Genomic DNA, 14,609 nt, shown 5'->3' with positions numbered 1-14,609 from the left:
TGGCCTCAACCTTTCTCTCCAGCATCCTCTCCCACCACTCCCTGCCCTGTCTTGAGTGATGCTAAGCTGCTTTTGGTTTGGTACTGCACTGAGCCACACTTCCCTGTCTTTACTCTGCAATTCTTGCTGCCTAGAATACCCTGCTCCCCTGCACCCGTCTTGCAAGCTCCAGGTCCACACCCCTTTTACGTGGCTGGCTTCACAGGTGTCACCTCCTCCAGAGAGACTTCCTTGAATCCCTGGCAAAACCAAATGATTCTCCCTTAGGCTTCCAGAGTCTCAGTGCTTGCATACACCATTGCTTTTAACATTTTCCTGAAAGTATGGAAAATGTGTATTTAATGTGTTCTACACTCCCCACGCTTACGCACCATTTTCACATTAAACTCTGCCCTTCTCAAGGGTGAGGACCGTGCTGCAATAAGCTTTATATCCTCACAGCCCTACACAGAGTCTGACACAATGTAGGTGCTCAACAATGCTTCTCGAGCTGAAGCAACTGCCCCTGCCATGCTCTTGGGTGGTGGATTCACAGGAGAAGGAGCTCCCAGCCCGATGGGAGAAATGCTGCAGCTTCACAGGACACTACACAGAAAAAGGAGTGCGACCAAAATCCAGTATGAGGAGGCCTAAGGGAGACAGAACAGCAGGATATTCCAAAGGGGTGGAGCCACTCCTAGAAGACTTCTAGACGAAAGGACTCCTCTTAGGTATCAGAATCCTGCCCTCTGTAAGGAGAGCACCTGCCCCATCTCTAGCATCTAGGGCCTGCTTCTCCCTCAAGACCCCACTTCAATACCGCCTCCTGCATGAAGCCTCCTGTGATTGTCAACCTCTCGCTCTAGACTAGAAGTAATTTTACTACCCTCTGGACTGTCATGTCCTTCATTTGTAACTTCCAAAGGCATTCATCTGTTTATCTGGTTACCAAGTTCTTTATGTGCATGTTTTTATCTAGACATTATCATCTGTATTAAAAGTTCCTTGAAAATAGAGTCTAATTCTTCTTTGTATAATGGGTCCCCATTGCCCAGTACAAACTAGGCACTCAGTAAACATTGTTCAATTAACATTTGTTAAACGGCTACTATATGGCAAGCACAGTGGCCCTGGAATGTCAAGATAAATAAAGTCATGGTTTCTGCCCATAAATAACTTATAAACTAGTGGTTTGTTGAGTAAATGAGTGAATGGGTGGGTGGATGGATGGATGAATAGATGGATGATGGATGGATCATGGATGGATGGATGGATGGATGGATGGATGAGTAGATGGGTGAATAGGTGGATGGCAAATGACAATCAAAACACTTTCTCCAGAAAATGTCTTCCCAGCTTATCTAGCTTCTCATCCACTTTCTCGAATTTTTAAGGATCAAATCCACAACACTCAAAGTAAAAAAAACTGCAGATGCAGAACAATCCTACCTTGACCCAAAGCCAAACCAGAAAACCATGGGCAGCAATGAGCCTGAGTCCTGGGGCTCCCACCACCAATATCCTTCATGGCCACAACTCTACACTCCCAGCCCTCTTAGTGGAATAACGAGATGACTGTTCTACCCTACCATCAACACGGAAAAAAACAATGGAAGGTGCTAAAATGGCTTTTTTCCCTTCAGCCTGCTCCCTCCCTTTGTCCCTCATTGGCCCACTGTTACCATGTCCTGAGGGCCCACAAAGGGGGCACAGCCCCCTCAACTATTTCCCCTCGTAGCTGCCTCACTAAACCCTGAACATCCACCCAAGACATGGGAGCAGCCATGCCTTATTCTGAGGTCCTCTGGTCTTAGAACACAAAGCCTGGCCCTGGTCAGTAAGTTAAACCAAAACCCCACGGTGGGACATTAAATAAGCCCCTCTTTGCTATAACCTTCTGGGTTTACTAGCAACGATGCAGGGAGACTTCAGAAGTATCGGTGAGAACTTTCTGGAACTGAGAGGGCTGAACCCAGAGCAGAGGGTCTTGGTGAGGTGGGAGGGATCTATGCAAACATAGCAGTTACATGTGCCTGAGCCAAAGCGATGGTGGGGCTGCAGCCAGGGCTGGGAGCCAAGAGCTTGGGGAATGGAGTCAGGGCAGATGAGCCAAATAAACCAAGTTAGAGATCTGCCAACCTGCAGTTCGGCTCTTCAGATGTGAAAAGTTATTTCCGTATACTTAGAGGTGAAGCATTTAAAAGAAAAGGGAGAGCATGGGGCCTCCAACGGGGCAGATAATGCAAGCCATGTCTCCCTGTTTCCTAAGCACTAGGAGCTGGCCAGAATCCAATTAGAAGGATCAGAGAGAAGGGTGGTGTCTATTATCTCAGCAGTATATTTACCCCAAATAATCCCCTCTGACTAGCCAGCCAGCTTCAAACATATGAATCAAGGCCAGGATCCACTCTCCTGGACTGTTCTAGAAACAGAGACCAACATGAGGGCTTTTCCTCTTTTATGTAAAATAGAAGACATTTTTTTGAGACAGAGTCTCGCTCTGTCCCCAGGCTGGAGTGCAGTGATGCGATCTCAGCTCACTGCAACCTCTGCCTCCTGGGTTCAAGCGATTCTCCTCCCTCAGCCTCCCGAGTAGCTGGAATTATGGGCACCTGCCACCACGCCAGGCTAATTTTTGTATTTTTAGTGGAGATGGGGTTTCACCATGTTGGCCAGGATGGTCTCGATCTGTTGACCTCGTGATCCGCCCACCTTGGCCTCCCAAAATGCTGGGATTACAGGTGTGAGCCACCGCGCCGGGCCTAAGAGACTTTTTATATAAATAAGAAACACTGACACACTCACATAGCCATGTGCCTATGAATACAAACACATTTATTCTAAGATGCACATACACATGTATAATCTATGGCCTGACCTTGCAGTGTAAATCACTGAGTTCAACCAAAGAGATGCTGAGAGGCACGGAGGGCTGCTCAGGCTGGTTGCTCCCACACTCAGAGGGCATGGGAAATGCTTTAACCTGCCCCTTGTCTCTCTGTGAGGCCCAACACAACCTGCAACCTCCTGGTGGGTGAACCTGAGAAGCTCCACCCCTACTTTCAGCCCTTAACTCCTCCTACCCACTCCCAGAAACTCAAAAAAAAAAAAAAAAAAGAGCCCATCTGCATTTTGCAGAGGAGGAGTGCAGCCCTTGGAAGAAGTTAAAGCCGCCAAATGCAGCTGCAGAGGCTTCCTGTTCTGACTGACACATGGGGCTCAACGAGCCCTAAGACAATGGGGACATTACGACCAGGCTGGTGAAGGACAGAGCCTAGGTTGCTCCTGGCAAAGTCCCCTGCCCAGAGAGCACAAGCCCCAGAGATTAACCCTTTGCTACTCTGTCCCCGCTTTCCCAAAGGCAGAACAACCCTGAGCCTACCTTGGATCTGCACGAGAGTCCCATGGGCAAGGACTGGTCTTGGGCAAACCATGTGCCTTTCTGCCTGGACACCATGAGGCCCCATGGACACAGGGCTGGAGGAACTGGAGTCTGAATGAACTCTGTGGCAGTCAAGGGTGGGAGGCACAGTTGGGTGGCCAAGGCAGAGAGTGCATTCTGCATCTGCAGCAAACTGATTTGGGTCAGACTGCAGAGCAGGAGCTGGGAAATCTTTGGAAAACAGGAGACTGTGCTGCTCCGGGTACTTGGAATTGGTCCAGTACAGAAAAAGGGTGTCCTCAAAGGTTCTACCCAGACCCCCACCTCTGACTGTCCTCTCCCTGCTTCTGTAATCAGGCAGCTCCCTCCACTGCCGCTCCACAAGACCTGCTCCACCTCCAACATTCTTCGCCACTCAGGGACAGCACCACAGACATAACCCCAGGCACCCCTGAGGAGCTGGGGAAGTAAGCAGCTGGTGAAAACTCTAGGAGAATGACGCGCATGCAAGCCTCCCTCCAACAATCCAACAACCGTGACCTTGTTGATTCTTAGAACAGGTTCCTGAAAGCCTCGTTGGGCCAGTGAGATTTAGCCCCATGCATGGAATTTCATGAAAATAGGGAGGCCTTGCTAGACACAGAGTATAAGCACTCTCGTAAGCTCCATAACTTCTTGCTCAATATTCAGCAGAGACCCCTGGCCTGCTTCTCTCACACCTATCAAATGCCCCCCACCTGCAGACTTAAACTCCTTCCCTCCAGGTTTATTCCAGGATCAGCATTGAAATGGTGCTACCCCAGGGTGCCCTACAATGGACAATGTGTGTATAATTGTTGGATGCCCCTTGAATCTATGCAACTGCCCTGTAGGCAACCTTCAGCCTCTGTACACTGTACTTCTCCCACCAATAATTTGAGCAACTTAGAAGTAGAGACCTGAGAAACTAGTCGATGACCCAGATCTGTGTGAACAGATCCTTCACACCCTCAAGCATCCACCTTCACCAAAATTATCTAGTTATACAGGATTCTAGAGACCTCTCCCCAGGGAAAAAAGACCATTGCTCAGAATGAATGACAAAAGCATTTTATTGAAGATTCACCTGCAGATGGATAAGAGGGAATGAGAGGAGTAGAATGGGACACTAAGTGGTTCTCGTCCTAAGCTTGCAGGGCCAGGTGCTGCCGGGTGATGGAGAAGTAGCTTGGTTCTGACGTAGATGGATAATACAGGATCTAGTGGGAGATGGCGTTGGGCTGGGAAGGGACATACGTGACCCCAATAATTCTGGAGATGACACTCCTAGTCATTTTCTTCTCTGTCCATGGGAGGTGAGCGGTCAGCTGACATCCCTCCCATTCCAGGTGGGTCACCAGGCCCAAATCAAGAAGTAGTTACAAAACTCCAAGAGGCAGAGTCCTTGTCCCAGCACAGAAGATCATCCTGGGGCAGAGAGAGACCATGGGATAGTGGAAGGGACACTAGTAAGACGAGCCCCAGAAAGGGAGGATGGAGGTGAAGTGAAGGAAGCACAGAGACACCAGTGCTGGGCCCAGCTGGACACAGTGAGCCGCAGGGACCTCGACTCCTCTATCGTCTCTTGTTCAGGGTGGTGGTAGAGATGATCTTGCTGCTGGAACTACCAGAGACACTGCCACCAAACCCAAAGCCACTTCCAGAGCCGGAGCCAAAGCCACTACTCAGGCCAAACCCGGAGCCACTTCCTAATCCTCCGCTGATGCCTCCAGTGCTGGTGCTACCGCTGACCACAGCTGCAGAAAAGAAGCAAAGGACACAGTTATTCCAATGGTGCCAGCACCCCAGGGTTCTCAGCCAAGACCCGGGTGAATGAACAACTACGGCAGGTGTGGAAGGTACTTACAGATGCTCACGGCACTCTGGCATTCTCCAGACATTCTGTGGGGGAAAGAAAAGGCGGTGAGCCTCAGGGAGCACAGAATTTCATTCAATAAGCACACCTCACTCACCTCTCTTGTCCTTGAGCAGCCTCTGAGTTTGAGGGTCCAGTGTGAACCTATTAGCTGAGCTGTCCTGGTTCGTAATGCACCGGCACAGCACTGACGCTTGCAGTTCAGCAGAGGCACAAGCTCATGGCCCTGGACCTCTCTAGCCCTCATGTTCACACCCTGCCTAACCCCTCACCTGTACTCCTCGCCCTCCAGCAGTTTGCGGTAGGTGGCGATCTCGATGTCCAAGGCCAGCTTCACACTCATGAGCTCCTGGTACTCACGCAGCATTCGTGCCAGCTCCTCCTTGGCCTGCTGCAGGGCAGCCTCCAGCTCTACGCGCTTGCTGTGGGCATCTTTAAGGGCATTCTCGCCACGCTGCTCTGCATCAGCCACAGATGCCTGAAGAGTCTGGCACTATAGACAAAGGCATTAGATAGGTGGTCAGCAGTGCCCTGCCTTCAAGGCCTCTACACCTGTCCCCTCCCCTGGTCCAGCTTTCCTTGGGTTAGGATGTCAAGATTCTATCTGTTCTGCCCACTTTCCCTGACACTTACGCATCTCATTCACTCCAGCCATAGCCCACCAATGCCTCCACCAGACTGATTAAATAAAGATGAGCAAAAATCCATGAAGAAGAGCCAAGAAACCTATGCATAGGAGCCTAATGGTGTGCCAACTAGGATATTGCTGAAAAAATCTGGGTATGCTTTGCACAAAGAGCTATGAATTCCCAGCAACAAGTTCAGGGTCTTCTGGCCCGATGCTTTATCTGCTTGTTCACTCTGGAGATGTCTGCCTGAGGCCCCTGGCCTTGTGCTCCATCTGGAAGGGAGTGACACCCACCTGCTTCTTGATGTTCTCGATCTCTGCCCGCAGCCTCTGGATCATCCTGTTGAGCTCTGCAATTTCACTCTTGGTGTTCTTCAGGTTATCACCATGTTGGTCAACCGAGATCTGGAGCTGCTGGACCTAATACTCAAGAAGACACAGAGAACCAGGGGTCAAGGGCATCTGGGTAGGGTCCATTCTCAAGTGAACTCAGTGAGAATTGCCACAGGTGGCAAGAATAACACCAAAAGTCAAGTAATTTCAAATCAGACCAGGACCAACAATGCCTGGGTGAGTCTGTTCACATCAGGTGGCAAGAATAACACCAAATGTCAAGTAGTTTCAAATCAGACCAGGACCAACGATGCCTGGGAGAGTCTGTTCATATCTGACTTCTGTTGGGCTTGAGCTAATGATCACCTGTTCACAGACATCAAAAGCAGAGCCCCAGAGCCAGCCCCATCTCCTGAGAGATCCATACCACCCACCTTGGTCTGGTACAGGGCTTCAGCCTCAGCCTTGCTCCTCTGGGCAATCTCCTCGTACTGGGCACGGACCTCGGCAATAATGCTGTCCAGGTCCAGGTTGCGGTTGTTGTCCATGGAGAGGACCACGGACGTGTCGCTGACATGGGTCTGCATTTGGGACAGCTCCTGCAGGGCAAATGTCTCACATCAGCCCCCCCAGGAAAGCCTTCACTGACCTGATACAGGCTCAGATAGGAGTAGAGCTAGCATTCACAATGTGTAGGAAGGGGAGAGACAGGTAAAGTTCTAAGTAGAAATCAAGTGGTTGTGACAGTTCAGGATGGAAGAGCAATGCTTCTGGTCTTTACTGGTCCCCAGGAACCATAAGCCACTCTAATGCAGTGAGTGCTGGTGTGTTGGATGGAAGGGAAGGGAATGGATCCATTTCCCCAGAAAAAATGCTAGACAGCAATGAATTCTATTCCAAGCACTCTTTAGATCTAATCACCCCTTCTAAGACCAAGATCACATCTGGTTCTAAGAATCTCCCAGTTGAATTTCCCACTTCAAACCTTTCTATGCATGACCTTAATAAGAATCCACTGCCCTAAAATAATGGAGCTGGAGTCCTTTCAAAGAACTGTGAATCCCAACCAGCAGCGTCACAGATGGGGGATTCCCTTTCCCTGAATGGAGGGGAGGATGGAGCCCTCACCGCATCATAGAGGACCTTCAGGAAGTTGATCTCATCATTAAGACTGTCCACCTTGGCCTCCAACTCCACCTTGTTCATGTAGGCAGCATCCACGTCCTGCAGAGGAGGAAGGAGGATAAGAGATGAGAAGCAGGAATGCCAGTAGGGGGACGGGGCAGTAAGTGACACCTACAGGTGTTCTCAGCAGCATTTAGGAAAGACTACTCAGCAGCAGGTGAGCTGGTGGGGGACCAATTATTTTATATATTCTTCCCCTAGAGCCACCTGAAGACATGGAAGCTGATTATCCAAATAGGCTTTTCTAACAGTATGGAGATCGCTCAAAGAACTAAAAATAGAACTACCATTGGATCCAGCAACCCCGCTGCTGGAATTCCACTCAAAGGAAAAGAAATCATTGTAACAAAAGGATACCTGCACTCATGTTTATCGCAGCACAATTCACAATAGCAAAGATATGGAATCAACCTAAGTGTCCATCAACGATGATTGGATGAAGAAAATGTGATACATATACACAATAGAATACTACTCAGCCATAAAAAGAGAATGAAATTATGTCTTTTTGCAGCAATGTGGATGGAACTGGAGGCCATTATCTTAAGTGAAATAACTCAGGCACAGAAAGAAATACTCCATGTCCTCACTTATAAGTGGGAGCTAAATCATGTGTACACATGGACATAGAGCGTGGAATGATAGACAATGGAGACTTGAAAAAGGGAGGGGTGGGAGGATAATGAGAAATTGCTTATTGGATACAATGTATGTTATCCCAGCAATGGATACACTAAAAGCCCTGACTTCACCACAAAACAAACTATCCATGTAACAAAATTACACTTGTACCCCATGAATTTATAAAAATAAAAATTGGCTGTGTGCGGTGGCTCACACCTGTAACCCCAGCACTTTGGGAGGCTGAGGCAGGCAGATCACCTGAGGCTGGGAGTTGGAGACCAGCCTGACCAACATGGAAAAACCCTGTCTCTACTAAAAATACAAAATTAGCCAGGCGTGGTGGTGCATGCCTGTAATGCCAGCTACTCGGGAGGCTGAGGCAGGAGAATCGCTTGAACCCAGGAGGTGGAGCTTGTGGTAACCCAAGATCATGCCATTGTAATGCAGCCTGGGCAACAAGAGTGAAACTCCATCTCAAAAAAAAAAAAAAAAAAAGCAAATAGGCTTTCCTCCCAAACTTAATTACTTAGAACCTGGTTTGGTTACCCACTTTCTTTGACTGTATAGATCTAGATAGTTCCAAGTGAAGCAGAGATGAGGCAGAGATGGACCAAACCCATGACTTCAGCCAAAGACCACTCCCCAAGGGAAGGGGCACCCTGAGGGCACTCCCTACCATCCTTCATCTCTTACCTTCTTGAGGACCACAAAGTCATTCTCAGCTGCTGTGCGTTTGTTGATCTCCTCTTCATACCTGGAGGTGGGCACGGGGAGAAAAAGACAAAAGCCCACAGTGAGATGGTGTTTCTCAGATCTCTGCTGCTTGTTTTCAAGCATTTCCAAACAAATTTGGAAATATCCACGTAATTAGTTACTTTTCCCATATTCATACAGATATTCATTTAACCTACATTCATTGAATATAGGAAGTACCAGTTTAGGCCAGGGTTTATTCAGATACATGAAAACCAAATTTTAAAGAGACTGTTTTCGATAGAAAACCCAGCAATGATGTAGTTGAGTTAATGTCCCTGAAAAGGCTGTCCTTTTGGCCATTTTGGCAGATTAAATTCTGAGCAATGTCATCAGCACACTCCACTTCCCTTTGTTTGGTGGGTGAGTGAATTGAGAGACGGGGTTGGTGTTTATTTTGTCAGTCCTATCCCATAGTGAGTTTAATGAGAGCTGCCGTGTGTTCAGTGTCCCTCTGTGTCCTGAAATATGCCACATGCTTTCTCTATTTCATTTAATTCCATTTAATTCTCACAACCCATAAATTAGGAATATTATCCCCATTTCAAAGATGAATAAAACCGAAGCTCAGAGAGGTTCAGCTATTTACCCAAGGTCACACAGCTAGTAAGTGAGGACTCAGTATGCAAACCACCTCCATCTGTCTCTACAGCCTGTATTCTTCTAACCATACTATACTGCTTTTCATCTATTTGGGTTCTGATCTTGTTCATATATGGCAGACCCAAATCCCTGAATCTATCATTAAATTTCCATTTGGAAAAACTTGTGGTTACCAGACCTCACCCTGAGAAAACGTGACTGTGTGGATGTAGGAAAACAAACTAGAGGGCCTTCCTGGTCCCCTTCAGAGCCTGAGATTCTAAGCCACTGGAGAGAGCCCCAGGAGCCTGGGCATGGCTGGGCACACGTGTCAGATGGCATCCCCTCCTTTCTCCCCACCTACTTGGTCTTGAAGTCCTCCACACTGTCCTGCATGGTCTTCAGCTCAGACTGCAGGCGCCCTTTGTCATTGCCCAAGGTATCTAGCTGCTTCCTCAGGACACTGAGGTAGGTCTCAAAGAGGGGCTCAAGGTTTTTGCTGGAGGTGGTGGTTGTCTGCTGCTGGAGCAGGTTCCATTTGGTCTCCAGGACCTTATTCTGTTGCTCTAAGAACCGCACCTGTGTTGATAAAGGTGCCAGCCAACTGATGAGGGCCTGAAGTGTGGCAGGAGGGCCAGCCAAGGCAACACCAACCCAGTCAATCCCAGGGAACCACACGGCCCAAGAACCACCCAAGTAGGGCCACTATGTTGCATCTCCAGGGCACCATAATGGGACATGATGGCCCCATTCTTGAGCCCAGAGCACCAAGGGGGTCACATAAGTTGTAGAGAACAGAGCACAGCCAGAGAAGCAGGACCTGACAGTGCAGCAAGAACAACTTCCTAACCGCTGGCACCCAATGCCCCAGAGAAGAACATTAAACTTCTATGAAATAACAAATTAAAATTAGGAGACATCACAGTCTGGAGGCTCTTGCATTCAAAGTGATCCTGACCCAAGGCAAATGAAAGATAAAGTCACCACAGATTTTTTAAATAAGCTTACTTATCAATGGACCTGGTATGTCCCTGTGAACCTGTGAACAACTGAGTATAGATATTTAAAACCAAGGCCCTGTACACATTGTCTCACCTAAACTCCATTCTGCAAAGGACTTCCCTGAACTTTCCCTCCCTCTATGAAAAAATCTAGCCAGACAAACCAGGACAGCAGCTTAGCATGACATTTCCACTTTATCAGCCTCAGAATTGAAAGGAAAGCAGGTAAGGGAGACGGATCACATTTTGACCCCAAAAGGTAAAATGAGATGAGATGAGACAAGGATGCATCAAAGAGCCCTGAGTTTTTGCTATCATATCTGCCTGTCCTGTAGTCACAGTAAAACCTCTTTAAGCTACTATGGGTTTATTCAAACTAGCAAGAAGAACAAATATGCACCTTATTCTACTCCAAGAGTGTTCATTCTTGCCCCATATGTCGAAGCTGCCTAAGACTTTGATGCCTGGTGAACCAGGGAAACCTGGACCAAAGGGCGGCACTCATCCACCCAGTCATCAATCTTTGGATGACTTGGCTCTCTGGGGCTGCACCGCTCACTGTCATCCATCATGCATGACTGTAACTGAGCTTAAAGAACTTGAACTTCTGGCCGGGCGCGGTGGCTCACACCTGTAATCCCAGCACTTTGGGAGGCCGAGGCGGGCAGATCACGAGGTCAGGAGATCCAAACCATCCTGGCTAACACAGTGAAACCCCATCTCTACTAAAAATACAAAAAATTAGCTGGGTGTGGTGGCGGGCGCCTGTAGTCCCAGCTACTTGGGAGGCTGAGGCAGGAGAATGGCGTGAACCCGGGAGGCGGAGCTTGCAGTGAGCCGAGATCGCGCCACTGCACTCCAGCCTGGGCAACAGAGCAAGACTCTGTCTCAAAAAAAAAAAAAAAAAAGAACTTGAACTTCTAGACGTTGCATGAAAAAGGAAGTTGGGCTACAAAAAGAAAAGAGACCTGTCTCCTTTCTTCGAACAGACCCAGACATGAGCAGTTTTGTCCAGTCAAAGGAATGAAAAAGGTAAATTTCCAAGGCCCTGGTGAGACCTAGAATCTGCCACAGGAGCCAGTCCCTTTTTCATTTGCAAAATCAGCTTAGTTTTCTTCTGTTCTAAGAACCGAAGTGGCCACTGTTAAGTGATTAATGGAGTTAACTGTACTATATTCAAAACCAAAATCTGAGAAAAAGCAGAGAAATAATGAACCCCCTTTATAGCTGGGATGACTAGAGCCAGAAAAGCCAAATGATTTGTCCAGTATCCCACAGCCTGTCTAGGGAATTCCAAACACTTAACTGCCTTGAGCATCCCACCTTCCCACCAGCCACGGGACAAAAAGGAAGGCTCAAAGTCATGATGCCCCTTCAACAGCTGGAGAGTTGGGGCCCAGAGAAGTTCAGTGGTCTTCCCAGCACCTGTGGCAGGCTCAGGTCTGAGACCCCAGGACTCAGGACCGCTCTCTTCTAACTGCCCCTCTCCGGCCGAGGACACAGCTCACCTTGTCGATGAAGGAGGCAAACTTGTTGTTGAGGAGCTTGATCTGTTCGCGCTCCTCCGTCCGGACTTTCTGGATCTCAGGGTCAATCTCCACGTGGAGGGGGTTGAGCAAGCTCTGGTTGATGGTGACCTCCTGAATTCCCCCAGCGGGGCAGACAGGGAAGCCAGGGCCACCCTTACCACTGAAGGAGCCCCCAAATCCACCACCAAAGCCACCAGTGCTGAAACCAGCTCCAAAGCCACTGGCACCAAAGCCACCAGTGCCGAAGCCTCCAGCACCCCCAAAGCAGGCGCCTTGTCGTGACCCAGCCACACTCATGGAGATGCTTTTGTTCCCTCCGAGGTTGTAGAGGCTTCTGCTGCCAAATCCCCCAGAAGAGCATCGGCCGGCACCTCCAGACATGGAGACTGAGCTGAAGGCACCTCTCTTGCCACCGCCTACAATGGCCGAGCCACAACTGAAGCCCCGGGGCCCGCCTCGGACACACTGCTGTCTGGCAATCATGGCTGCAGAGAGTGAGCTGGGAGCTATCAGAGAAGTGAGAGGGCCCAGGCCGCTGAGTGCTGGAGCCCTCAGCCTTGGTCTCTTATATGTCCTGGAGCAGCAGGGCTTGGTTGCAGGGGCATAAAGGGAAAAATCTGAAACATCTCTGGGCTTGGCCCTTGGCACAAGCCCATCCTTCCCACACCTGCTGAGCATGTCACTAAACACACCTACAGAAGTCATCTGGAGGGCACAGGTTACTGGATCCCATCACATTCCTCTCTGGGAGAACCTGAACCGGCACCCCAGGGCCTCCTAATCAGAAGCCCCTGCCTGGGCCCAGCCCTCCAGGCCCGCACCCACTGTACCTCCATCTCGCCAGGCTCACAGCACCTCTCTCCTCCAGAAAAGACACCCCATCACCCATCCTTTCACCCCACAGAATGTGGAGTTAGACAGCCTGAGTCTGAGTGCACAGCCTGCCACCTCCTAGCTCTGCAAACTGGAGCAAGTCACCCTCTGAGGCCCAGTTGCTTTCCCTGTAAATTGGAAGTAATACAAATATTTGCCTTGCCACTTCTCAGGATAGAGTGAGCTAGTGATTAATGGAGTGCTCTGTAAACTGTCAAAAGCCACATATATATTTGTTATTCTTAGCATTATTATTCCTCCACATGTACTTGGCTCCATGTACCTATAAAAAGGAGAAATATTCTGTATTCCAGCCTTAGGCTTCCAACCTAGATCCAGATTCACTTCAACTTGGCCAACAGCTACTGAGAAACTGCCAGGCATGGAGCTAGGTACTAAGGAGATGGGGGAAGACAAAACACCTCCCCTAAGAAAACCGTGACTGTCTTTCTCAGCCCTGGGTACCCATGCTGCCCCACAGGCCTCCCTTCAATCTGTGCTTGCACGATTCTAGACGGGCGTTCTCCAGCGGAGCCTGGTGGTGTGCACTCTGCTGCTCCATTTGCTGTCCAATTGTTTGCTAGGTGTGTTCTGGTTTTCTGCAATGGTGCAGAATTCAGGGCAGGAGTTCGTAACTTTTTTGCTGCTGGGGATCCCTTTGGCAGAATGATGAAACCTATGGATCCCTTCTCAGAGCAATGTTTTTAAACGCAAAATCCTAGTTTTAATCCATAACTTAAATTCTTCCCAGCTGAGTGTAACAGATCTGTGTTCAAATCCCTCCTGTTGCCACTAACTAGCTGTGTAACCTTGGGTGGGCCATCTAAGCACTCTGAACCCATCTGATATGGTTTGGCTCTGTGTCCCCACCCAAATCTCATCTTGAATTGTACTCCCATAATTCCCACACGTTGTGGGAGGGCCCCGGTGGGAGATTATTGAATCATGGGGGCGGTTCCCCCATACTGTTCTTGTGGTAGTGAATAAATCTCACGAGATCTGATGTTTAATAAGGAAAAACCCATTTCACTTGGCTCTCATTCTCTTTCTTGCCACCACCATGTAACAAGTGCCTTTCGCTTTCTGCCGTGATTGCAAGGCCTCCCCAGCCACGTGGAACTGTAAGTCCAATAAATCTCTTTCTTTTGTAAATTGCCCAGACTCAGGTATGTCTTTATCAGCAGCATAATAATGGATTAATACACCATCCAATCCATCTTCTCATCTAGCAAATGGGACACCTGCCTCACAAGGAATTAGACAATGTCCCCATGGTGCCTCGCATATAGGAGGTCAGCAGGTATTCATTCTCTTCTTTCCCAGGCTTTGCCATTGCCATTTACGAGAAGAAATCTGGTGTCTTTGTTCTCCCTCGTTTCCTCAATTCCTCATAGATGAAATGACCCCAGGTCTGAAGAAGAGCGGTCACTAGCATCTGGATGATCCCACACACCCAAGCTGCCCTAGCTGAATGAGAGCTGGCCAAGGAGACCGTGAACGGCTGCCTCCATGCACAGAGAGAGGGCAGGGGCCAGTGCTGAGGACAGAGTGGTCAGGAGATCCCACCCCAGGGATCTTCCCTGGCAGGGAAGGCCAGGCTGGCTGGGAGTTCAGCCAGCTCCTTCTCCAGCCACTTCCTCCCTTGTCCCCATTCCCCCAACCCTTCCCTCCCCTACCTCTGGTCTGTCTCTGCCAAGATGACCTCTAAGTAAGTGGAGAGGGGGCAGAGGGGCTGTGACCATGAGGACTGGAGGCCCCAGGCCCCATCACAGAAGAATGCCTGGGTCATGGGTCAGTCCACCTGCAGTAGGTGAGCATTCTAGAGCCAGAACCATCTCCTAGAAGG

General features: G+C 49.2%; 1 protein-coding gene across 2 annotated transcripts; it reads right to left on the bottom strand.

Annotated features, from left to right (window-relative positions):
• Positions 1-4,434: 4,434 nt before the first annotated feature.
• On the bottom strand, positions 4,435-12,866 carry KRT4 (keratin 4). Of its 2 annotated transcripts, none has more exons than XM_003252088.3 (9): positions 11,870-12,866; positions 9,725-9,939; positions 8,719-8,779; positions 7,345-7,440; positions 6,651-6,815; positions 6,178-6,303; positions 5,528-5,748; positions 5,247-5,281; positions 4,435-5,136 (listed from the first exon to the last, which is right to left on the bottom strand). In XM_003252088.3, the coding sequence occupies exons 1-9, from the start codon at positions 12,593-12,595 to the stop codon at positions 4,955-4,957; spliced, it is 1,827 nt and encodes a 608-aa protein (XP_003252136.3). In that variant the 5' UTR covers positions 12,596-12,866; the 3' UTR covers positions 4,435-4,954. The 2 variants fall into 2 exon arrangements, with proteins under 2 accessions (XP_003252136.3, XP_030678468.1); XM_030822608.1 differs by having other exon boundaries at positions 4,955-5,136; positions 5,528-5,742; positions 6,172-6,303; positions 11,870-12,373.
• Between the last annotated feature and the right edge of the window lie 1,743 nt (positions 12,867-14,609).

Source organism: Nomascus leucogenys, chromosome 11 (assembly GCF_006542625.1).
Source record: "Nomascus leucogenys isolate Asia chromosome 11, Asia_NLE_v1, whole genome shotgun sequence".
Lineage (NCBI taxonomy): Eukaryota > Metazoa > Chordata > Mammalia > Primates > Hylobatidae > Nomascus > Nomascus leucogenys.
This window is presented reverse-complemented; position numbering and strand designations above follow the sequence as displayed.